General features: G+C 40.3%; 1 protein-coding gene across 5 annotated transcripts in view; it reads right to left on the reverse strand.

Moving 5' to 3' along the window:
* Positions 1-26,485, reverse strand: part of RPS6KC1 (ribosomal protein S6 kinase C1) — a 91,274-nt gene that overhangs the window by 20,476 nt on the left and 44,313 nt on the right. For all 5 annotated transcript variants that reach the window (XM_075088920.1, XM_075088918.1, XM_075088922.1 and 2 more), the window contains 3 exons: positions 21,757-21,849; positions 7,537-7,584; positions 5,794-5,926 (listed from right to left, as the gene is read on the reverse strand). In XM_075088920.1, the coding sequence (XP_074945021.1) occupies positions 5,794-5,926; positions 7,537-7,584; positions 21,757-21,849 (274 nt within the window). The remainder of the gene's footprint in view (positions 1-5,793; positions 5,927-7,536; positions 7,585-21,756; positions 21,850-26,485) is intronic.

The raw sequence follows: 26,485 nt of genomic DNA on the forward strand, positions 1-26,485 counted from the left end.
GTCATTACTGGACACCAGATGTGCTTTTACATGTGACACCTGAACAGCACTCACTGACCTAAATGTTTCATACCCCTGTATCACAGTAGGAAGGGGCTGGGCTGCCCAGCAGCATGACAAGTGCAAGAATTATCCTCACACAACTTAGCTTTTCACCTATAGACAGGTCAAGCTGCACACTAAAGACAACTCCTGTCTTCTGCTCCCTCCACCTCACTTCCTGCAAGATTCCATGCGTCCTCCACTAGAATTTGGCCTCTACTTAAAGTCTTAGTGTAGCTTAAGAACGAAGGAGACCCAAGCAGGATTAAGGAAGGAATATAGATGTGTTGAGATCAATCCTTGAAAACCTCACAGAAAGATCACTGGAAGAGTCATGCGGTTCAGGCTATGTTTTTTAAAACATTCAGTTTTAAATGCTTTCAGCAAACCTAAATCTGCAAAAGACAAAAAAAATCTCTTTATTCTTAGAGTATTCAGGAATTCACTGTCGACCTGTGAAAACAGACAGAACTGCAACAAGGACTCATTTTCTTTTTGTAAATGTATTATCTTACTTTTTTAAAAAAATTGTTCATTAATAATCACTTGGACTTAGAAATCACAGTGGAAATGACTACTTACTGCAAATCCAATTTAGAGTTAAATGCAAGTAAATAAAAAAAATTATGATGTCCAAATATGTTTACATACAAATATTTCAAGACTGGCCTCCTGGTCAAGTGGAAATACGTAAATAAATGCTATTCAATAATTGTGTTCTATAGTGAAAAACAACAATTTTATTCCTTTCTGAAAATGTCCAATCCAGGGTCAAACAAGAGTGATATTTGTATCTGGGTATATAATTATGCCTTTATGAATGACATACTAATAATCTTTCCCCCTCTCCCCATGTGTTGTGTAAGATCAAGAAAACCCATTAGCAAGCCATGCTAATATAGTATCAGGAATCTATAAAAACTAAAATTACAGAAATCAATCCAAACAAGTAAGCTTCAGTCATTGTCAAATAGTCTAACGTACTAAATAACTATAAAAGCTACCGTTTTAAGCTAAAGCTTGTTAGTGTTTAATACAATTTCAGAAGTACAGTATTATCATAACTAATGAAGATTATTTTCTTCTACCATGAATTGACTCTACAACCAGTCTAGCTCACTCTTTCTGGTTTTATTAGCACCTGAAAATCACCAAGCTCTACATTCCTCTGCAGTTATTTAATGTAAAATTACTTATTAGAATTGTGTTACTTAAACATATTTCCAGCACTCTGGGGGTTATACCTCTGCCCCAACAGGCAGAATCTAAAAAGTTAGTGTCCAAAATAATCAACAGGAAATCTCAGCATAAAGAGACCAAGTGATGAAGCTGGCTTGGAATCTCATTAGTTCCATAACATTTTTATATTCTTTCCAATATTCCTGCAGTTGTTTGTTATTAATAGCACTTGGTGCAGGAACATCAAAGAGAAGAAGATACAGAGACCATATAGTACATATCAGAGGATAAAATGAAACCTAACAGACCAGCAAATTTACTCTCCTAAACATGTTTTTCTTATAGCTGACAAGAAAAATTCATGACCTCTTGGATTTTTCCTCACCCAGTGCTCAGACACCATTTCAGCTTCACATCCTGAAAGACTGGCTGACTAAGGAGACATATTCCAAAATAAATCAATGGCCTCTGCTAGCTTGGCCCATGAGTTTACTCTGAAAGAACATATACTCCAATTCCTGCAGAACTGGAATGCAGCTAAGAATGCAATAATCACTGTATTTAGGAAATCTCAAACAAAGTCAAAGTGAACAACCCAGGCTTCCAAATAATAGTGATCGGATAGGGAAGAAAAACAGAGTACTGAAAGACATTTGCTTGAACTAGTCTCCAAAACTGGGCCCAACTCCCTACATCACTGCATAAGAATTTGTTTATGGTGAGAAGTACCAACATAAGTCATGCACCTCATGAGAATTAATATTCTTCCTTGTTGGAAAAAGAACAACCTTATGGTTTTCTTAGAATCACTGTCCTCCTTTTCAATATGGACATGTCTATTGGTAAACTTCATCATGTTAATATACAATGACTACATAACACTATGCTTGTACAGTTCCCTAGGCCAAAAGGGAACCAGACTTGTAGGCACTACCATGAAACAACAGTAATGTTTCACAGCATCCCAACGGCAGCCACAGTGGGTTGCAGCGTACACACGAACTGGAAGCTAATCTCCAACCTAATCTCTAACATGACAGTAGTTACAAACACCAGAGTCTCATATACACAGCTGCTTCCACTGCTGCTGGTGAATCTCTGCTACAAAGTTTGCTAGTTTAGGCAAAGCTCCCGCTTTCCCATGAACTTGGAGCAAAAGCTCTTATTTCAAAGCAGCCTCCTGAAAAAGTCACTTGCCAAGGACTATATCACCTTTCCTACATTTTCCGATTGCTGTCGAATCTTTACAGCTAGTATTATCTCCTTTCCTAAGGACAAATCTTCAGCTTTGCAGGCCAGAATGCTACTGCCTTGTTGTCTATCAATTCCTGCATGCAGCAAGCCCCTTCAGCATGAAGTTTCTTGAGTGCTCTCCAGATTGATAGGAACTCCAGCTTGTTTATGCTTAAAGAGATCTGACAGCTTCTAACAGCCACTTAAACTTTGATGTCCCATGGAAGCCCCCCAACCTATTTTTGAAGCATCTGTTTCTAAAATTTCTAGAGTTAGTACTGCCAAGAAGAAGCGAGGCCTTATTAATATCAGATTGGCTCTCTACCACACTAGAATTTGCCAAGTGCTTTCCAACAAAGCTACAAGATAACTTCATGGACTTTTCGTGCTTCTGAGACGCCCTTGATGCCTCCAACCACGATCATGAGAAAAGCCTGTAAGAGAACCCAAGACCTCACTCACCAATTCTGCGCATGCAATGGTATCATGGTGTACAAACAAAAACAAACAAAAAAAAGTCTTTATCTTGAGCAAGAGTCTGGGGTCAAGCTTTCAGAATTCCACACAAAACACAATAGTGCTGCACCTAATACAGCTAAAGTTTACCATGAACAGGAAATAGCAAGCTACTTGGCAAATACATAATGTCTGTACATAACATTAAAACCTCCTCTGAATTTGCTATAATTCAAGCCATTGCCCACTTAAATTAATATTTTACTCTTGAACTTTCCAGTGATGCAGCTAACATACCTAACATAATAAATCATCACAAAGTAATATACTTATAAATTTTACTGGTAGCGTCTTCTTTCCTATTAGAACAGAACCACTTGGAGTATGAACGTTAAGAGCATTCATGAAGTTATGGAATAAAATTTAGAGACTGTCACTTAAAAAGCATTGTCCTAGAAATTTCTATCCTTTCCCAAAATAAACTACAAGTACCTTCTCTTTTTATATTTGGTCTGAGATGGATGAGATTTAAGGACAGCTTTATCTATAGGGATTCCAAAGCTTGAAAGTTAAGCCTTTCTCCTGAATCACGTTCCAGCATCAGCCTCCTAAGACAGGGTGATGTGCAGAGGCCATGCAGTTCTACAGGTAACAAACAGTTATTGCCCTGGTTAGGTATTTGGGATCAGGCTCCACACCTGCATTATGCTTTTTTTTTAATGCATTCTCAGGCAATTTACATGACTTTGCAGCCCACCTATTCCTCTTTAGAACAGCATATGTCACTCCTTTCCCCTCCCTTTGCCTATTCTGAGCCCAGTCAGTAAGCTCATGAAAGCAGCCCTCACCCACATCAAAATCCCTTCTGGTCCCTCCAGGTCTCCCCTTCCTCCCCAGCACAGCCTGTCAGTCCTCTACCCTCTCTGCAATGCTTCCCAGTTCTTCCCACACTCCCTAACCCATCTCCCTCCCTGTCTCCTACTTCCACGTGTTAGACCCACAGCTGGGAGAAAGGCAACGTGAGCTGTGGCTGCCTCCAAGCATGTTTGCGCTGCCTGGCCAGCCAAAAAGAAGATGCACGACAGCCGCCTCCTTCACTGTTCACGTATCAAACAAACATTGTGCTACACAAGGCTGTGTGTTGCACAAACCTGATTTAGAAGGCACTTAGTAAATTATAAATCCTTCCCCCATAGAACACAAAACGTGTTACAGCCCATGTTGGTAAGAGCAAGACATTCAGGCCAAGTACTTTTCCTTGGATTTGTGACTATGTCAAAGACGACCAGGAGAGAGCCATTCCTTTCTAAGGACACCACCATCGATCCCAAATGTTAAGCTGAGGTTTCTGTTCTTAAATGAAAGAGCTCTGATCATGCACTGTCTCCATTTTTCTCACTGTTGTCACAATAAAATTATCACTTCCAGGAGATCATCTTTGTCAAATGGTCACGTTGAGCCTTCCTTAAAATTTTTATTCTCTCCATCTAACCACTAGTCCCCCCAAATTCCACTACTTCTTCACCCAGTTTTCCATCTGTCTTGAGAAGGAACATTCTTCCAGAAGAGAAAAGCAAAACTGTAGGACTGTAGGACTTCAGAAACTGCAGAAATATTAGGAACAGTTTTTTTAAATTATTGATTTATCCTGTCTCTAATCCTTTGATTATGATAGCCTTAAGGGCAGTTTCTATCTGACAAGGCTGTGGTGGGATTTTTGTTGTTTTGGGTTTTAAAATATTATTTCTCAAGAAAAAAAAACAACCAACAACAACATACTAGCTTATGCAGAGATTACAGTTCAGGTGAGAGTCTCCATTCAGCTGAATTACACACACCTCAAGAAAAGCAGCATTGTACAAAGCAGCACTGTAAACCCTCGAGATCACCATCAGGCAGTACTGTAACGTGAGGCCTTTCTTCATGCATCACTGCTCATGGTAAAATGAAGTCACACATAGCAGAAACAGTCATTCATGTTATAAAGTTAACTTTATCTGGCCTCATGTGACATATTGTTTGTGAAAAAGCCAAAATCTAAGTTACTAGGAAAAAAGAAATTATATTCAATGTAATAAAATTATCTTCTCTATCAGTTAGCTTAGTTTCTTCACATCATCCATTCTGACTGAATTATTAACATTTCCTAAAAAAAGAACTATTAGCAATCCCAAAATTTATATTCTGCACTCATTCTGAACAAATATGGGTAATTACATTTAGGGAATATTTAAATCCAGGTGTTAGACCAAAAAAATCAAAATGTAATTATTTTGTGCCACCTGTTCCCTGTACATTTAGCAGGAATTTTATAAATAGTTTGAAGGCACAACTCTGTGGTTCTGCTTTGAACTCCTGTGTGATGCCGCTAGCTGTTTTCTTAAAAATCCAGATCAGAATAACTAGGCAAAATTAACCAACAGGCAAATGTTCATGTTTTTTAGCAGAGTTACTAAATTCTTGTGTGAATAGTTGTCATTTTAACTATAAGATGTTAAAAAGATTTACTTGCCAAAGTTTACAAAAGTAGCCAAAGACTTTGTCTCTGAGACATGACTGTGAATACTTCAGATAGTTGTTGCAGTCAAAGCACTCACTCTCCTGTAGAAAACAAACAGTTGGAAGCTTTCAATATTGCTACAATTCAAGTAATCCAACAGGATTTGAGGCCATTTGAAGCAGGAATCAGATCCACTGCAGAAAAAGGGGGGGAAAGGGAGAGGGATGGAGGATGGGAGCAGGGTGTCTTATAAGACATCTCTCAGGCACGCTACAAATATTTTAATTAGACGTATAAGATATTAATTTGACAATGAAATGTACCATTGATTAAAACTTAAACCTTTGATTCTTTTCAGCAATATACTTAAACAAGAGACAAACCTTCTGCATGCTGTAACACAAGAAAGACAGACTCCTCAGAGATGATGTACTTGTGCAGACACACCATGTTGGGCACACAGCGGGGGATGATGGTCGTTCTGCTCCTGCTGTACTCACTACTTTTCCTTAGACCCTGACAGAGAACAAAAAGGTCAGTTGTACCCTCAGTTGCCTTTGGAGCCTGCTGTGCTCTGTGTTTATCAACCAAACTAATCTATCCGAGTTACTCTGGGCTTCAGAGAAACCACTCATCTGCTGCTCTATGCCCCTCGGTCCCCCGAGGCTGTGCTGATGGCATCTGGCGCATTTCCAGAGAACAGAAGATGGCACAAAGCTGCCATTAAAATCAATTACATGGGTCAATGTTTTTATTAGAATCTCTCTCAAACTAAGTCATCAGGATGACACTCAGTTATTTCCCTGTGACCTTTTTTTTAAATTTTATTTTTGTGTGTGACCAAAAGACACTATTAAAAAAATTCAATTCAAGTTCTAAAGACAAAAGAATGCCTTAGCCTTACAGGTAATCCTCACATTTCCACTCTACTTTACTAAAGACAACAGCCACCACAACAAAAAGGAAAGGAAAGAATTAGTCTCCTTGAGAGGTAATGATTTTTGGGAGGTAGCACAGAGATGAGTTGCCAGAAGTGAAAAAATTGATGTGGGAAGGAGAAAGGGAGGGGAGAGAGAAAGAGAAAAAAAATTATGTCAATAGTGTGACCTATTACAATATTGATAAACATAAGCAGTTAAATGGGAAATTCAATGTTACCCTATCTGACAGTAGATAAAGGGAGGTTCTAATATACAATATTCACAAAACAATCCTTTCTGAGGAACAAACAGGTTTTCTGTACCCTGCACATACCTAAAACAAACAATTTCAAAGGCCAGATGCACAACGTTAAGGCTGGGTAGTAAGCCAGACCTGAAGCAAAGTTACAAACTGTTAACAACTAATTAGACCTCCATGTTTGGGGGACAGTTTTTCAGCCCTTCCTCCCATCAGCAGCAGAATTCATGCCAAGAGGAGCCTGAAACAATGGCCACAATAACAATACTTCTACTAAACTAATTCTCAGCATCACATATGCTTTGAGCTTATTGGGATCTTGATCTGAGCACTTTCTGAAACACAAAAGAGTAATGTGGAAAATTTTATTCTGACCAATTGTTAATTAACTATTAATTATAACTATTTGTTAAGTCAGTTGTTCAGTTAAATTAAACATTTCCACAGCCTATTGATGTAAAACATTGGAAAGCAATGTTGAATAAGACCAGCCATCCATTTCATCCAGAATCCACTTTGGCCAATATCATATTCTTCAGCTAAGGGAAGACCAAACACAGAGTGCTGTGGATGTACTTGGGCTAAGGAGAATTTTCACCTTCAGCAGCAGCCTGTGCATGTTGTGAGCCACCAGGGCTTTACAGATGTTTTAAGCAGCACACTGAAACTGTGATTCTTTACGGAAGCCTGCTAAGGAGTTGGCCTCAATAACCGGTGGCAACTCAAGTGAGTAAACCTGCACATCTGAGCACTAGAGACATTATAGAGAAAGTAAGGGAAAGCAACTGAATACCAACAAAAATAATTCCAGTGCACTTAATAGGGCTATATGTATTAACATAATATATCAGAGCTAACTGTATACATTAGATGCAAATTGACCTTTGGGTGGTGGTGTAATTTAGGAGGCCAAACTGTTTAGAGAAATAATAAAAGACTATACTCACCTTCAGTATAAAAGTCTGCTGTGTTCTAGTGTCCATTACAAGCAAAACCTAAGCAAAAAGTATTCAGAAAAATATTTAAGATTCACACGAGTAAGTTAACAAAAGGCAGATCTTAAATCTAATATTGAATATTCTTACAAAGGAAGTGATATAAGTAATGATTTAAAAAAACAAGAAATCAAAGCCCTGCAGTATACGTTTGATAACCAGTCTCTTTTGGTTTTTTTTAGGAAACAAATATGATAGAGGACTGACTACCAGAATGTCACCTGATTCCCAATCAGCTAATTTAAAGAATTAATATTAACTTGGTAACAGAAATAGCTAGTACTTTATAATTACAGCAATAATCCAGCAGAACCCAATTTATAGAAACACAATAGCAGCAACACCATGAAGCACAAAAAGCAACCTTCACATAGCATTACCTTCCTATGTCACTTCACTTAAATCCTCACTGTAACTAGCTTCCTAGTGCAACACTTTTCCCCATCAGCCTTCCTATACATCAAATGTGCTGCCTACCAGTGGGTTACCAGAGGAGTTTTTTGTGGGGTGGCTACATACCTGCTTTCCAGGAAGCTAAACTAAAAGCTGGCCACGCAAATGCCCAGGCCACAGAAAAAATGTTTTATCAACTGTATAGTCACTGCTGTCTCATTCTTCCACTGCCATTTTTGTTTTGCAGCACTCATAAGCCACAGAAACAGCTGGAAGGAAGTTCATTTCTTCTACTGTAAATGAATATTAAGGTAACAGCAAAAAAAGAGGATTTATTTAGGGGGAAAAGAATGGATGGGTTCGCTGCAGAGAGAACACCTACACCTGCAGAGAGCATCTCTGTTAGGAGTGCACCACCTCTACTGAAAGCACTTCAAACACAGCACAGCGATGACAGAAGTATTAAGTAATGACTACCCACTTAGCAAGCTCCACCTATTTATGTGTTGAAAACAAAACAAAACAATATATGTGTATTTATATTTGGGAAACTGCATCTTCAGGGAGCTGGAACCATCTGCATCTCCATCTTCAAATCACCCTGCTCAGGAATTAACTGTTTTCAAACTGCACAAGAACACAGATGTACTTGAAAAGCACCAGCTGCAAGACAGCCACACAAGCAGCCCAAGCACAATCCCAACCCTCCTTTAGGAACAAGAGTGTGCACTCACTGTTTATTTACAATAGACACTGTAAACTTCCAGTATAAATATTCACATACAGTTATATCAAAATATTTGGGCTGCAAAATCAAACACCTCAAGGGCTGCAAATGCCAGCACCAGAGTTACCAAACTGAGTTCAACAGACAAGATGCAGCAGCTCCAAGTCAACAGACACCATGCAGTGAAGACCAAGTCAGCTCACATCAAAAAAAGACTTCTTGCAGAGGAATGACATGTCAGGAGTAACATGGTGTTGGATTCATCAGATGACAGGAGAAAGACAACACAGCACACAGTCTCCCTTATTTCCCTGCTGCGTGGGGTAGCAATGCAGTCATGCTCTGCTATCTCTGAAAGGGTGAAGTCTCCCAGGCTGACATGCTGACTTTCCCCACGCCAAGGGAACTATGGAAACAGCTGTCCTGTGCAGTGCCCACAGCGACACGTGAGTGGAGATGCGCAAAAGGCCTAGGCAGCTGGGCCAGGAGGGAACGTCTCAGGGCAGGGCGATGCTGGTTTCCCCCAAGCAATGGCTGCAGCAAAGCAACCTTTGCTCTTTGGGATGGCTGCATTCAAAACTTTGTCCCCTGTCCCTCCCCATTGTACCCCTGAGCATCTCAAGCCAGAGGAGAACTGGAGTTTTTTCTAATAATTTCTCTCACCAGATTTCACCAAAAGAAATAAAGTGACAGACACCTTTCCATCTCAAAGACCTCCTCTTTTACTAGGGTTGCACACGATTTTAAAAGTTGGTCTATATCTTCTAGCAGAAAAAATACCAACAGAAGTTGGTGTTACTGAGGCAAAGGAATGACACAGTTTCCGTGTCAAGGGCACAGTAAGGAAAGGCAAATGTCCCCAGGCCACTGAGTTTGCAGAACAACTTTTCAGGTCTGGGGCTTCCAGAAACAGTGGAAACCAGCTGAATAAATAACAACTGTAAAACTGCTTTTCTTACCCTTGCTTTACCAAAAGGTGTAAAATTAAAATTTAAAACAAACAAATAAACAACAAAGAAAACCAAAAGAACAAGAGAAAAATAAAAGCCGCTTTACAAGAAGTGCCAAAAGAAGATAAAAATGGTTTGGAAACAACTATGTGTTTTTATGTTTGTAGTCACTTTCCTTCTTCTCCCAAGTTTGTTTGTAACGAGACACTGTTCACATTGAGGCAATAAATACAAGAACATATGTGATTTTTTTTTTTAATGTGCCCTTTGACTGTCAATATCTCCCAAACAGGTGTTGGCTAAATGATTATAAATTGGCCTCTGGATACACCTCTTCAACTGAGCCGTACAGGACTGGCGATAATATAATTAGACCTAAAAACATCAGGCTGGTGAATGCTTTCCATCTGTTTGGCAATAATGTTTAGTTAACAATAGTCTTTAAAAGAAGCACCTTCAACTTCAGTCCTTAAAGTTATTTATAGGGCCATTCTTAACACACCAGCACTCTTGCTAACAAGAGCTTTAGCCACTTGGAAATTATTAGCCATACGGCTGTATATGAAAAGGAATAGCAGCATTTAACATCTGTATCTCTCCAGATTTACAAGCATCAACCTCATTTAAAGTCATTTCTTAATGAACAGTTCTGTGGTCTGTATTAATATTATAGTTGCATGCACAAAGATCATAAGGAGCCAAACATTTTTTTAATACCAACAGTAGGCCAATCAGTAATGAAGCTGTCAGCATAAAGGACAGAATAATAGCTTCTTTAACCCTCAGACAGGATTTGTTCATTTGTAGAGTAGAAGACACCAATTTAAAAACTGCTCATGGGTTTGCTCACCTTTATAAAGACAAAAATCTAATTTGGTACTAATTTGATACAATTGTCTTTCCAATAAAAGGCTCCTAAAGCCATCTTTTATTCCATGATAAAACAACTGCTATAACTAAAACTGTCATGAAATAATTACCTTTGATAGCATACCTTATTGCACAAATACAATTAATGTATTCCTCCCTTTCATTTTCACACTTGCTTATCAGCACTGTATTAGCATATGGTGTAACAGAACAGATTACTGAGCCCTCGCCCTATAAGACGACATATAGAATGACTACCACTAATGCGAATAAAGCAGACAATGGGTCCCTTCAGGGCTAGCTTCATCTGTTGTTATATTACAACATCAAAGTGAAAGTAGCAGCTACAGTTTTATAACTGTAATAACAAATAATATTTGTGTGCCTTTGAGGTTAACTACCTAGATGGACTAACCAGTCTTACTAACCAGCTTCTTTCTTTCTCCTTCCTGTCAAGCATCATACCTTCCCCCAGTGATGATCATCTACAGCTCCACTTCATTTTATGGAAAATTATTTCTTTGCTGATTCAATATTGACCTTTCTGCAAGACTGTTTACCTCAGAAGGGCCTCCAAGAAGCCTGGGAAGAGCCATAAAAGTAACCTTAGAAATTCACCTAGTGATACTCCATTTGGCCTGGCAGACTGCAGACTTTACACAGGCCCACCAAACCAAAACCTGCTTCAAGGAGAAGCAACCTGCATGCGTATTACAAAAAGGTGGTTTAACCAGAATCACTCAAATAATTAAAGGACAACATGAATGAATAAATTCCTATCAGTCATTTCAGGAAGGGATAAGACCAGGAAAGAGATGGTTACAAGTATATTTTCTTGACTTTTCTCACACATCCAGAGCAGAGAAAGGTGAGCAGCTCTTGGATGCACTACCAGGCCACTGCAGAAGTGCTAACAGTAAGCCTGCCATTGACCCAAATACGAACTTATTCTCCTCACCTCATCACCTCATGCTGAGGTGAGGAGCCAATTTCTAGAGAGTAGTGCTATCCCAACAAAGTTTTGCTGTTTGCATTCCTTCACACTTCTCTCCCATTGCAAAAGGGAGTGCTTCTGTAATTCTTTTTCTAAGATTTCTTTTTAAAATGCAAAGTGGCAAGTCTCCACCCTAACGGCACGATGGAACCAAACAGGATTCCACATAGCGTTCCCTACAGCATAACTGTTCTTCTCCAGAGCAGATCACACAGAGATGCTCGCGTTAGACTAGGCTTCTCCGAGCTCATATCAGCTGATGGGACCTGTTTCACTGATGATGACTACTGTGTAACTGTAATAGTTAATACCTCCTAACAACAAACTGTCAGCTGTAACATTCTGTATCCTATCTCAGAGGGGAGGGAAAAGAATGCACAGCAGGGCATTCCTGGGCACTGAAAAACTAGGCTGACACACAAAAAGGAGACAAGGCAAAATCCCATTTGTTATACTAATGTATGAACAGAGTCAAGGTCTACATATCATGCTGGCTTTTTCAGCACTGTTGCTTACTCAGTCTTTACCTATTTTCTGCATTGATGACAACCTCAACATGGCCAAAAACACTGCCAGGCAAATAGCAATTGCCACAAATATATAATGTAACTAAGTGTCTTCATCTGCACAGACATCCCTATTTTGTACAAGCACTTGAGCTCTCGAGCACAACCCAAAACACAAGTGAACACAGCAGCGTTACATGGCAGAATCTCAGTAAAGTGGCAGATAGCAATACCACTGTGCGATGCCGAATAGGATTTTCTACTTTGTTTTTTTTCCTAAGTCAAGGTTAATTCTGATGCCAACAGCAGCTACTTAAAAAAATTAGCTTCTTAGATTTGATTTACAGTGTATCCAACAGCTTAGTGGAAAATAAATTAAATTAAATTCAATATAGTAGGTACAATTAATTGGAGAAAAATAAAATAAAACCTGCCTGGTAAATAACCATAGTCTAGGTTTAAGAAAACAGTTAATTTTAGGATCCTTTAAATGCACAGAAATTAGCAAATGTTTCAGTATGCTAATTTTTTTTAATTAAAAGATATTTCTGCAGTAAAAGCTCTTTCATATGCACTACTGATTCTTCATCAAACGTTAAGTTTCCAACTTAACACCAGTATAGCCGGTGGCAGCCTGAAGGTTTACCATCTGCTGCCACCCAAAGTCACGGTGGCCACCTTCAGAACATATGCATCAAAGCCCTGAGATAAGAGATTGAAGGAATACTGCAGAAGTCAGCATAAGGGGAATCACAAACCCAGAGGCAGGCAACAGGCAAGCCACCAGGAAAAAAGAACATGGTGAACCATTAGTCACCCTACTGAGCACCCAAACAAGGTCGTGGGGGACAACACTGGAAAAACTAAGGACTGCTCTAAATGCACTGCTCTCCTGACAGTAGCTTTAACATAAATGCAGTCCTCTGTCACACTGCAGACATTTGCTTCCCCAGTCCCCCTTTCTTTTCTGGGTTTTTTCCCCATCCCTTCCCCCCAAGCCCAGCATCTCTCACTGATTATTTTTTTTCCAGTCTCCACATGTCATGGTTTAAACCCAGTTGACAATTAAGCACCACTCAGCCAATCACTCACCCTGCCCCTTGATGGGATGGGGGAGAGAATTGGAAGGACAAAAGTAAGAAAACTTGTGGGTCAAGATAAGAACAGTTTAATAATTAAAATAAAATAAATTAACAACAAGATGGATAATAATAAATTGTAGTGAAAAGGAAAACAACAAAAAAAGAGAGGAACAAAACCCAAGAAAAACAAGTGATGCAACAGCTCACCACCCGCCAACCGATGCCCAGCTTGTCCCAGAGCAGTGGTTGCTGCCCCCTGGCCAACTCCCACCAGCTTATATACTGAGCATAACATCATATGGTATGGAATATTCCTTGGGCCAGTTTGGGCCAGCTGTCCTGGCTGTGCCCCCTCCCAGCTTCTTGGGCACCTGGCAGAGCATGGGAAGCTGAAAAAGTCCTTCATCTAGAACCAGCACTACTTAGCAACCACTAAAACATCAGTGTATTATCAACATTATTCTCATACTAAATCCAAAGCACAGCACTACACCAGCTAATAGGAGGAAAATTAACTATCCCAGCTGAAACCAGGACACCACACTTTCAGGATGTGGCACAGAACATGCCTGTGCTTTTTATTTACTTCAGCAGGTTTTAACACTGATAAAAATAAACACCTCAAAACACATTTGCTTACAAAAATGTGGCTTTAAGTTCACTGACATGGGTTGAAAAATAGCTCATACCTGATCAAAGAAAAATGGAATAGTATCTCTTACTGCAGTAGCAGATACCAGGAAGGTTTTGAAGACACACCAGAGCTAAGGGATTACTTCAAAAGCAGCTCCATTTTGTGATCAGAATGCCATTCTACACTGAAAACACACAGAATCACAGAATAGTAAGGGTTGGAAGGGACGTCTGGAGATCATCTTGTCCAACCCCCCTGCTTGAGCAGGGGCACCTAGAGCAGGGGGCACAGGAACACATCCAGGTGGGTTTTGAATGTCTCCTGGGAAGCAGACTCCACAACCTCCCTGGGCAGCCTGTGCCACTGCTCTGGCACCCTCACAGGAAAGTAGTTTTTTCACCTATTGAAGTGGAACTTCCTGTGTTCCAACTTGAGCCCGTTGCCCCTTGTCCTGTCATTGGGCACTATTGAAAAGAGCCTAGTCACACCATCCTGACACCCACTCTTTAGATATTTATAGGTATTGATGAAATCCCCCCATCAGCCTTCTCTTCTCCAGGCTGAACAAACCCTAGTCTCTCAGCCTTTCCTCATACGGGAGATGCTCCAGTCCCCTGATCATTTTGGTAGCTCTCCACTGGACTTGCTCAAGCAGTTCCCTGTCCTTCTTAAACTGTGGGGCCCAAAACTGGACACAGTACTCCAAATGTGGTCTCACTAGAGCAGAGTAGGGGCGGGGGGATAAGTTCTCTCGACCTGCTGGCCATACTCCTTTTAATGCAGCCCAGGATACTGTTGGCCTTCTTGGCCACAAGGGCACATTGCTGGCTCATGGCCAACCTGCTGTCCACCAGCACTCCCAGGTCCTTCTCAACAGAGTTGCTTACCAGTAGTTCAGCCCCCCAGCCTGTACTAGTGCATGGGGTTGTTCCTCCCCAGGTGAAGGACCTTGCAGTTGCTTTTGTTGAATTTCATCAGGTTCCCCTTGGCCCAGCTCTCCAGCCCATCCAGGTCTCACTGAATGGGAGCACAGCCTTTTGGCATATCAGCCACTCCCAGTTTTGTATCATCAGCAAACTTACTGAAATGCACTCTGTCCCTTTGTCCAGGCCATTGATGAATATGTTGAACAGGACTGGACCCAGCACAGACCCCTGGGGAACACCGCTAGTGACAGGCCTCCATCCAGACTCTGCTCCATTGATCACGACCCTCTGAGTTCTGCTGTTGAGCCAGTTCTCTGTCCACCTCACTGTCTGCTCATCCAACCCACACTTCCTCAGCTTGCCTACGAGGATACTATGGGAGACAGTGTCAAATGCCTTACTTAAGTCAAGACAGACAACATCACTGCTCTCCCTTCATTGACCCAGCCAGTCACGCCATCATAGACAGCTATCAGGTTGGTCAAGCATGACCTTCCCTTGGTGAATCCATGTTTACGATAACCTTCTTGTCCTCTACATGCCTGGAGATGACCTCCAGGATGAACTGCTCCATCACCTTTCCAGGGACAGAGGTGAGGCTGACTGGCCTATAGTTCCCCAGGTCCTCCTTCCTGCCCTTTTTGAAGACTGGAGCCAATTTTCTTTCCTCCAGTCCTCAGACACCTCTCCTGTCCTCCCCGACCTTTCAAAGATGACGGAGAGTGGCTCAACAAGAACATCCACCAGCTCCCTCAGCACTCGCAGGTGCATCCCATTGGGGCTTATGGATTTACGAGGATCCAGTTTGCATAGGTGATCTGACCCAATCCTTCTCAACCGATGGTAAGCCTTCCTTTCTCCAGATTTTTCCTCTCTTCTCTGGGGGCTGAGATGCCTGAAGGCCAGCCTTAGTAGTAAAGACTGAGGCAAAGAAGGCATTCAGTAACTCTGCCTTCCCTGCATCCTGCATTGCCAGGGCCCCTTCCTTGTTCAGCAGTGAGCCCACTGTATCCCCAGTATCTTCCTTTTACTACTGATGTATTTAAAGAAGCCCTTCTTGTAATCTTTGACATGCATTGCCAGGTTTTATTCCAAGTGGGCCTTGGCCTTCCTCGTCGCACCTCTGCATACCCTGACAACATTCCTATATTCCTCCCAAGTGGCCAGTCCCTTTTTCCACATACTGTGAACCTCAGAAAGACATTATGTAATAACATCACCAGTGGGCCATCTATTAATTCTGGTCCTTATCTCCTAAACAAACACACTTTCATGTGATAGATTCTCTAGCAAAAGTCCTACAAACTCAAAGATATATCAGATGATCACCTAGGATTTTTCTCCTTGCATTTACCTCACCAGTGGGAAAATCCTGTTACAGGTAGTGACAGACAACCAGGAACGAGACAAGTTGGTCACCTGATCCTAGTATGAGTACTTGGGACGGCAAGAAAATGGCTGGGTGCCACACTTAGGGCACAGTTGCAGTGATGAGGCAGAAGCAGGTGTGCAATTCCCCCCACTCTCCTCAGCTGTGCCGGCTGTCAAGGCTACCGGGATTAAAAGATCTACTTAACACAGATTTATTCTTGTCGCTTTTCAGATTACACCACCCGGACTCTCGCTTGTTTCCCTCTGTCATTATAAAGAGAGATTATATTTGGCTAATATGTATGAAAAACGCGATTATTGCTTATCCTTGTACCTGTGCAATACGAATTATCTTCAGTTTGCAATTATTCTTCCTTTCAAACCATTATTCCAAGGAACTTACAGCTCATATATTCTATGACTTGCAATAATAGTGTACTTAAAAGACAAATGGTGCAGCTTTAAACAATGCAAATGCTAAGAAAGCAGCCTATATTCAAATTTGTATTTTTAAATACTTTTAGTCGGTTGGTAACAGAGAGGAAAGTTCACTTTCTTAGAGCAAACTAAAAACTAGCCAATAAATAACAAATGGTGAAATATTAACCCAGAATATATATCTGGCAGGTTTTACTAGAGAATACAGTTTACAGTACAAAATGCCACTCAGCATCACAGAGTAATTGCCTGTCACCAATTATGTACTAAGCAACTTAGTAATAGTCAGGAAGACAAACAAATAATTTTGGCTTAGAAGAAAATATCTCTATAAATTATTTATTTCTGAAGGCCAGAAGATACATCTAGTTCGGCCTGCACTGCAATATTCAGTAATTTAACTCCGATTTTATGAAGGCAAGGGCAGAATCCACATTACTTTACCCACTCTTAGGATTGGTTTATGTCAGATGAAACAAAACATTCACTAAAGAAAAAATAAATTTTAGTGAGACAAACAAGAAACGCTAGAGAGAGGCTAAGGGTTATAGCAACAAAGGACTGAGAAATATTCAGACTAGTATGAATGGAAAGACTTCGGGAAAACAAGTGGCAGGTGTTTGAGGGCAGGAAAGAAGGGACAGGTCTCTCTCTAGCTAGGAGAGAGACAACATTTTGAAGTTGAGCAAGCTTTGTTACTTGAAGCTTGAAACCCGACTGTAGTTTAGGAATAATCCCACGGCAGTAGGGAAACGAAGGTAGTGAGCCAAGAAAGTAATTTTTGACAATGACTCTGGAGTTGATTTGTTTTTGTGGGATCTGGCAAGTCACTTAAGAAACTGAAGGGTTATCAAAACATAAGACAAGCTCTTAAAAGTTTCTTTATTTGTATTAATAGTTATGATTATTACTCATTTTCAGATCTTTAACCATTTTGCCACCACTATTTTCTATTATGCCATGTTTGGATGAGGACAACTTGCTAGTCAGCTGAATTCATTATAACATGTCTCTCTAAGCATCATAACGAAACAAGAATGAATGTCTGTCCTTGATCGTGCTGTTTATTACAGCTCCCTTTTCCCCACACCTCTTACATACACACTGCCACTCATTTGAATCCATAAGATGATCTAAAGACACTTGTCAGCATGCACCTGAGAGCCAGATGAGAGAAAACATCTGTTACGGTCAACTCAATTTCACAACTGCAACAGTCTTTAGCTTCACCTGAAAGCGAAATGCCAAATATTTAAGTTTCTAACAAACACTAATAGGACACTGTTACCTACATCCTGTTATTCATGCACATCTCACACACTGCCCTAAAAAGAGCCCATTTCTCCTATCCTCTGATTGAATTCCATTAAAACTAACCATAACCTGTCTGAATTCAACTAGAGGTCTGCAGATTATGCATGCAAACTCTACATATATTCCATATACTTCTGGTTTTTGGCACTTTCACTCATCAAGTAGACAAGTAGTAAACACGCTTTCTAAATAATCAAAAACACTGATTTGGTTGTTCTGCATATTTCTAAGGTCAATTCATCAAAATGTACTACCATCCATGTTATGACTTCTCATGATAGCATGAGAGCCACAAAAAGTAACCTGTACTCAAGATGAACAGAATTGCTTCCAGTTCTTCAGAAAATAACTTATCTACTTCTAGAATCCTCTTCAGAAACTCCCAAAATAATTTTAGCAAGGCCCTGATAAGAGCATTTTATCTTATGAAGTTTCAGATTGTATAATAAAGCTTAACAAACAACGTATTGAACAAGCTCAAATGTACAGACATCTGCAGAAGAACTAATCACAGTCACACCAGTGCCAGTAAAGACAATGTGGCTTGATGGGTGACGAGGGGAGGGGATAGAAAAGGCATAAAAAGACAGTCACTGGTTACAGAGGCATACTTATTGCTTAACGTACTCTGCTTTCAAGATTAATCTTTAAATTGAATGAATCTAAATAACAGAGGATTCTAAAGAATAAGAAATTGGTTTTGAAACAGCATTATGAAGGTATCCAGCAGCACCATAACAAACTCGTTTCTTTAGGGGCCAGTTGTAGCTTCAAAGGAAAGATTTGCCTAGGGCAGGAACTCAGCACAGAATCTGCAACCTTGATTTTTAATTAGGCAAATTTTGAAAGCAAAAATTTTAGCTATTCCAAAAAGAGTTTTCTACTTTAAGGTACATGAACTGATGAAATAATCGGTCATTCTTGGTTGGTGATACCAGTAGCTAAAATATTTAGATATTAGCCTGTTTTCAATGCAGTAGCTCTGGTAATACTGACAAGGGCTTTACTGCACCTCAGAGTCTACAACATTTGCAGGACAAAAGCCGCCTTTATATCTAGATTAAACCTCTATTTTCAGAAACCCACTCACAGGTAGACTCTTCCCATAATAAACACTTAAAATATCTGCAAACACCACCTAGTTAACCTTTGACACCATGAAGTGAGCAAACACAGCAGCAGCAGAATTCAAGAAACCTGGTTTCCTCAAGCAACGTGTAGGTCCTCTTTGGTTTATTAAAATAAATTGTCGGATTTATACCACAGCCTTTGCAGGAGCGCAGAGGCAGAAGGATGGGAGGTGAGGCACATACATGGTCATTCTTCTGTGAATTTTCACAATAGTTTAAGGAGCTTAACAATGCTAAGATCTCTAACTCAGATTCAGCAGAAAGGGTTAACGCAGCAAAAATTATTCAGGTGACAAGGAAGGTGAAAAGGCAGAACGAGAGGGAAAGATGGCACATTGGGAATAAACTAGGCTGAAATGTAATGTCTAATCATTCTGCCTAGCCTAAAACAGTTTGAAAAACCCAGAGTTTCAGGTAGCAACAAGCATTTTGTCTGTGAAAATGAAGCCAATTCAAAACACTTCAGAAGACTTCAAAAGAAGAACAAAGACTGACATTACTCTAAAAGAAGGCACTGAACCTTTCAGCATTTGATGGAGTGCAGGTTAACAGCTGGTTTTCTCAAGGCAGCACTGTAGCAGGCAGACACCACTCTGGGCTTCAAGCAGCAGTGGGAGAACAAGTCTGCAAACCAACAGCCACCATTTTTAAGTTAGTGTTTAAGCCAGTCTTTCACAGGATTAGGCAAGACAGCAGTAAAAATGCCAGTGGCTCATTACTGCCCACAGACCCACCTTCTGCTGAAACCTGAGCAGCTACCTCAGGGTTAGAATAGAAGAGTATTTTCAGGCAAGACTTGAGTCCAAAAGCATGGCATCTTCAACGCTGGCCCTGAAAATCAGAGTCCATTTTCAAGAACAAACACTCTATGCCATCTCTTTGGCTCCAGAGAGGATACTTACACATCTATTTGGATTACTCCATCATGTGAGCTTTAGGGCATATGCAAGCAGAGGACGCGGCAAAGAACGGTGATGTTAAGGAAGTGAGATGGTGCTTTAAACCAAAGGCAGGGGCATAGTCTCCAGCACACAGATACATGTGCACACTTTTGCTTCATATTCACATGCATTTTGTGTATGCATTATAAAACCAAATAAAACATGCTCTGAACATTTGGGCTTAGAGCAGCTTTTCATTTGCCTCACAACTTCATGAACACTTAAAAATACATGAAAAAAGACAGCATACTCAGAATAAGACTAAGTTCATAACGAGGAGAATCTGGAAGCAGGTATGCAGAGTACAAAGACACCTGAAAGAATATTGCCCCCTTTTTCATAAAACAATTAAACATTAACTCTGAGTCCTACAATATTGTTTACACAAGCATACCAGCTGCATATACAGGCCTGTTACTCCTCGCACACATCTCCAACACTAAGATTTTGTATTTTTGTCATCACCAGAACCTTGACTCTTCCTAACTCTGCCTCAAAGATCTGGACACATTCAGCTCACACCTGGGACGCTTCTTAGAGTGGTGCTCAGAGAGATCTAGGAGATCTGATAACACCAAGGACTCTAAAAGCTTCATTCTGATCAAGCATCCTCTCCAGTCACTGTTAATTATTCTTATAAAAAAACAAAGATTCCAAGAAGGTCTTTCTTGAATCATTTCCAACACTTCTGCAGCCTCATAGTGTCAGACTAATTCACAAAGTCCATGCTTACTGCATCTATTCAGTGGCTACTACTTTAGTTAGTGCCTGCTAATCCAACAGTAGGTTCTCTTCCCAACCTGTGTCTCTGATGCATATATAGAGCGGAACACAGGCTAAATTCTGTACTTACAACTGAGGAAAGAAGATACAATGAATATTAAGTTAGACAAACCTTCTGTGCCGTAAAAACAACAATAATACCTAATGTATATAGCCCTCTGAAGAGAAATTATCAACTTATGCACATAATTACAACAAAGCAGGCAAAGAAAAACAAAAATCAGTCCCCATAGCTAGGTTCAGTCCAACAAGAAAAAGAAACTGAGAAATACAGACCTTAAGAGACCAGCTATGGGTTTTCTGATGCACATACAAATGCATAAATTGACTATGCATCAGCACATCATGCACAAACCAGGGACTACACAAGGAACTATCAAAAGGCACACGGGAATTGGCAAGGCAAAAAGGAAATGAGCCTTTACAGTCTGCATTAGCCACTGCCACATTGCTGAATAATACATCATTTTAAAAGTATTTGGTAAGATGATAACTAATCAGCATCATCAAAACAATGCAGCGATTCTTCTGGCCTCTTAATTAGGCTTGCAAAAAAATCTGTATGGTCCTTTACTGTTTACAGAGGGGTATTACCCTGGGATTTTGGAAGACATTATTTGCATGAGTCAAAAATAAACTTGGCTTCATTGCTGAATCTCTGTCTTGGCAGGGGATTTCAATTCCAAATTCTCAGGGAAGGAGAACAGTTGTGTGCTCCCCCCTCCCCGCCCCCATTTCAAGTGACAGTTCAAAAGTAGGAATTTCTACCCTTTCATATTTCAAGTATCCACCAGGTTATTCAATTGAAAACACATCAACTTGTCCTTACCCCAGTATTGTAACCATGACTTCATTTTTGAAAAACAGGCCTCATCGTATTGAATGCCACCAAACATGTACCTTATCCTTTAGCTCAAATATATTTTGCATGACCTTACATGAATTGCTTAGATAAAAGGCTTTTTTCTTCTACTTTTGTTATTTTAAAGTGCAGATGCATTTGAGTCATTTTCCCCTTTTGTTTCATATCCTTAAGATCCACAGCTTCAAAGACAAAATGTCAGCATGCAGTCGATTTATGACTGAACTCTTGAAGAGACACTGAAGAATTACCTTGTCAATCACCCCAAGGACTCTGAAGGCCTTCAGTTCCTCGGCAGGGCTCCTTAGGTTCCAAGAGGGCCTTGAACTTAGTGATCCTGGAGGCTAATGGAAGATATCAAAGATTATACATCAATCAGGGTGGTACTTGAAGGAAGACTGCCTGCTGAAGCAAATGCCAGGCCGAAGGAAACTAAATTTATCATAAATCAGAGAGAGTGAAGATGAAAGGAGAAGTTTTCTGTTTGTCCTTAGTGGGGAAAAAAAAAAAGCAACTTGCAAGTAAATAAAAATAGAGATAACACAGAACACAAAAGTTTTAAAAAGAAAAAATAATTAATTTCTATACTTCCTATGCTTAATGGAACCTGGCAATCCATTACTCAGTTCTTACCCTACCACAATAATCAATCAAAGCCTTACAGGTATTCTGGATACAAAACAATTCAGAGATCACTGAGGAGGAGAAAGCAAATTAGAGGCTTTTTAAGTCTGAAGAACGCAAAACAGAATTATAAACAGGGTTCTCTGGTGAGCTTTATGAGATCCTTTTAATAACAAGGTACACAACAGAAACAATTCCTAAAACTGCCTTAGAAAAAGGTAGCTAGCCAGGTATCATTAATCTAGAAATTAACACCAGTGCCAGAGAATTGGCAGGTGCTAACTATTCAAGTAGTTAATACGCACAGATATTTTTTTTTTTGTCCATGCTACACTTTGTAGCTTTGTTTTTGCTGTGCAAAGCTTGCATGTCAAAGGAGGGAACAACATTTCAGCTGGAAGTCTTCTGGGACAGCAATCAACCTCTTAAGCATCACATACACCTCAGTTAGCAACATTTTCAGAAGTTTCTAGTTGCTGAGAGAATTCATTAGATCCTGCTCCAAAAATTCAACATGCAGCTTCTAATAGAACCACAGACCTGGATCTCTTCCTCACAAATAAGGTAACTTCATTTGCAGAGTTGTTGAATGCCAAACTCTTTTTAAGCATAACCTGGCCTCCAAAAGTACACTTCTATTGCACAAAGGTAAAGGAAGAGGAAGGTGAAACTCCTTGATTTTTAGGCAGAAGCTGTCTAGCTATTTTGTCAGCATCCTGAGGCAATATTCAACAAATATGTCACAAAGGAAAACTGCTGGGAATTATGCTGTGGATTAAAAGTTTAAGTATCAGGAAAAAAAAATCAAGAAATTTTCCCTTATCATCAGAAACTCCCAGAAAAACTGAAGATCCTGAACTAGATAATTGCATTTGCTTCCTCCTTAGTGTTTCACCTCCATCATCTTTACTGTGCTATCCTCAAAGTCCAGTGCACCTCCACAAAGCCATCACCAAAACTGGTCTCCCTTCTTGTTGCCAGTCAAACACCACCTCTCCTCCCAAATTCTTTCCCAAAAATCAACTCTTGTTTTAGCATTACATGCAAAATTAAACAAAAAGGTTCAAAAACACGTGTTCAAAAAGCATGAAGAAAAGTGTGCTTTTTCTTTTGTGTTCACCTACCGGGCTCTATGTTAAAAAGAGTTCATTATCTATCTTCATTTATCTATCTGGGTCTTATAATTATGTTGTCCTGTAAGAACTGCTGAGCAAGAGTGCCAACAGCAGTTAAGAGAAAACAGCCCAGATTCTACAAATCACTATAGGTTTTAGTATGAAGAAGGAAAAATAGTCTACAGGAAGTTTTTTCTCCAAACCTAATTTAGGTTCCACATTCTAGTGAGCTGTTGGAAGGTCAAGGGAGTTCTTTTGTTGGGTTGTATTTTAAGAGTGTGCAATTTTTCTGCAGTAATGAAATATTTGCTTTGAAACAAAGATTTGTGCTAACACAGAGTTTATTCACGACAAGATTTCAAAAGCATTCTAAGGAATACATTTTATGAAAGAGAATATTTCCAAATCCTCCAGACTACTATGAAAGATTTCTACTTCTATCTGCATGCTATTATATTTTATAACCACTCCTCCATAATCAAGCTTTCAAAATTTTCTCTTACTTATAACATTTCAACCATGAATTAAGTTCATACATCTCTACAGAAGTTAATAGTTCTCTAATAATGCTACAGAATCAGACTTCTGCACCCATCATGTCTGAAGAGCCAAAAAAATTAATACTTTTTTTTTGGTCCTTCTCTAAAATGTCACCAATGGTGGCACAGTCAGTAATACTGTGTAGACACACAGTTTTTCATATACACAGTCTGCGGTCACTTCTTACCTTAAAACAATTAACAATCACATCCACATCTCCACAGATCCCAGTAGCTTCTCCAGTTTTATCAGTTTCAGGTTATTTTTTGCCCTTTACAATACTTTGGTTTCACTGCTGCAAAGTCTAATGATGGAGCCCAGTGATGAGGAGGCATCACATTCTGTTGTGAAGCAAGCTGGAAGCAAACTCTAAATACCCAGTTCCCAGAACTACAGCAACTAAGCATTCTATGAAGCTGCTTGCTCCTCTGAATAGAGTTTAAAAAAAAAAAAAAATCAAGCTCAGCATCTAGCCAGTGGTAAGAAAAACAACTAAAAAACAGTGTTTTCATCAAAAATAGAGGAGGGGGGAAGGAAAAAGTGACAAAACCTCTAAGGCTTAATTTGCCTTTAGAAACAAGGCATTTATATTCTAAAGACGGTGACAGGCTACCTCTGCCTGCAGAGGGCTTCAGCAGCCTGTCCAAATGCTCAGCATGCTGCTCAGGTGTCCCAGGATCGTCTCTCCTGTGGCTAGGCTCTACATGTTTTGAAACTATTTCCAGACCACACTGAGCTGCACAGCTGGAGTTATCTGACTTGGGATCAGTATCACCAGTTCCTTTGCATCACCTTCTGGCTAGCATATGCTAATTTCAAGCAGAAAAGGATGATGCTGATTGTGATGCTGGCCTCTGCAAAGACCCAATAGCTTGTGACAGCCACTTGCCTTTGGAAGGCTCTAGTTTTGCAAGCTACACAATGAAACACGGCAATAGCTCTTGCCTTGGCTTTGGCATCCCTGCCACAGTTATAAGAACAGGGGGAGAAAGAGAAGTGCACCACCAGCCAAGAAAGTGGAAGAGCCTGTCTTGTCAACCTCACGTAAGGCAAGAGCTCTATCCCTAGCCCAGCACCACAAACATTATTTGACTGGAAATGATTCTCCTGCTGATGCTGCCACCTTTGACAGCAGTCACCACAGAACCTCAGGACACAAAAAAAAAAGCACTTTCACGAACACCAGCGCAGAGCTGTACATCAAAACGTGATCTCCCCTCACCATTCCGAGGTCTGTTTCTGATGACTTCAGCAACTCTGTAGCATGGCCAGACCCTCAACTGCAGCACGGACATGCCTTGTTTTGAAGCAGATACTGCTGGCCTGAGGTGTGAGGCTCCACACCATGGGTGTGAAGAGCTTCCAGCTCTCCTGGCCTGGCAAAACATCCTGGCCCCTCCTCACTCTGCACCGCAAGAAAACAAGGTTGCGTCTCTCCATGCATCTGAATGCAGACAGAGCTATGGTGTGCTTCAGTAGGTCCCCAGTGATCACCAATTTGGGACTGCACCTTTCCCTGAGGCTGGGACACATCTGGGGTCGTGCACATCTGGAACCAAAAGCAGACAGGAATGCAGAAGATGATCTTGGAAGCCTTGAGACTGACTGTCTTATTTTATGTTAAATTTACATCTCACAGAACTACAGCAGTGTATTTTCTTTACGCTTCATGTAATTTTCATGCATATTTAATGAGAATTTTAGGAAGTAAGATATCCTATGAAAACTGTAAAGACTGAAGACTGCTTTTTCTGTTTGGGCATCTGGCTTGCATGTAACTTCTTACTAAATTGCTTTGAAAATCAAAAATAATTGACATTTTAAAACACAACAGTTTTTATAACAGTGCAAAAAGAGACAATTCTGAATACAAAAAATTTGGCATAAGTAGAACTAGAAATAATTTCAAAGAGTGAAAAAAATACGCATTAAAAAATACTGAAGTCAAAACAGACCCACAGCCTGTACATGTAGCTGTACTGGGCCTCACAGCTGACAGCTATATAAGACTGCAGCTTTCTAATGGTCAATCCAGCATGATTCAAAGGCTGTTGCTGCAGCTCCCACTCAGGCTTGGAGGTGGCTCCCCAGAGCTGCTACTTATAAAGGGGCAGAGGAGAAAATACAGCTTAAGAATCTGCAAAATGGCCTGCTGCTGCTGTCACACAGCATTCTCGAGCATTTGTTGTCGAGAAGGCCTTTGAGGCTGCTGTGCTGGAGGAGAAAGAGAAGGACAGCATTTGCTGCAGCTTGTTTTTCCAGAAAGTCTGTATGCCTGTTTACAACCTCCAGAAACTGTCTCCACATCTCCCACTCCTACAGGTCACAGCAAGGCTTTTCTCAATGTTTACAAGACCCTGTCAAGTGAGTTCCCAGTTCATGGTTAGATACAGTTGCGTCAGTTCCCTGTGCTTCTTTTCATCCTTAAGAAAGCTATCCATCCTTAAGCCCTCTACTCATAACCTTTTTTAAACAGTGCCAAGGGTTCTCCAAACACCTCCTCTTGTGCTCTTCACCACTCAGACTTGCCAGCAGCAGGGCGGTTGCTAAGGATGCTATCCTTGAGGGCTACACTGTTGGCTTTTTGTTGAGGCAAGAAAAGTAACAAACTACTATTTGTTCTTTCTTTGGTTTCCATGGCATCAAAGATAATTTTTGCTTCTCAGCTCTGAAATGCCAGGCCCTCGCCTCAAGGGAAATC

Source organism: Phalacrocorax aristotelis, chromosome 3 (assembly GCF_949628215.1).
Source record: "Phalacrocorax aristotelis chromosome 3, bGulAri2.1, whole genome shotgun sequence".
Taxonomy (NCBI): domain Eukaryota; kingdom Metazoa; phylum Chordata; class Aves; order Suliformes; family Phalacrocoracidae; genus Phalacrocorax; species Phalacrocorax aristotelis.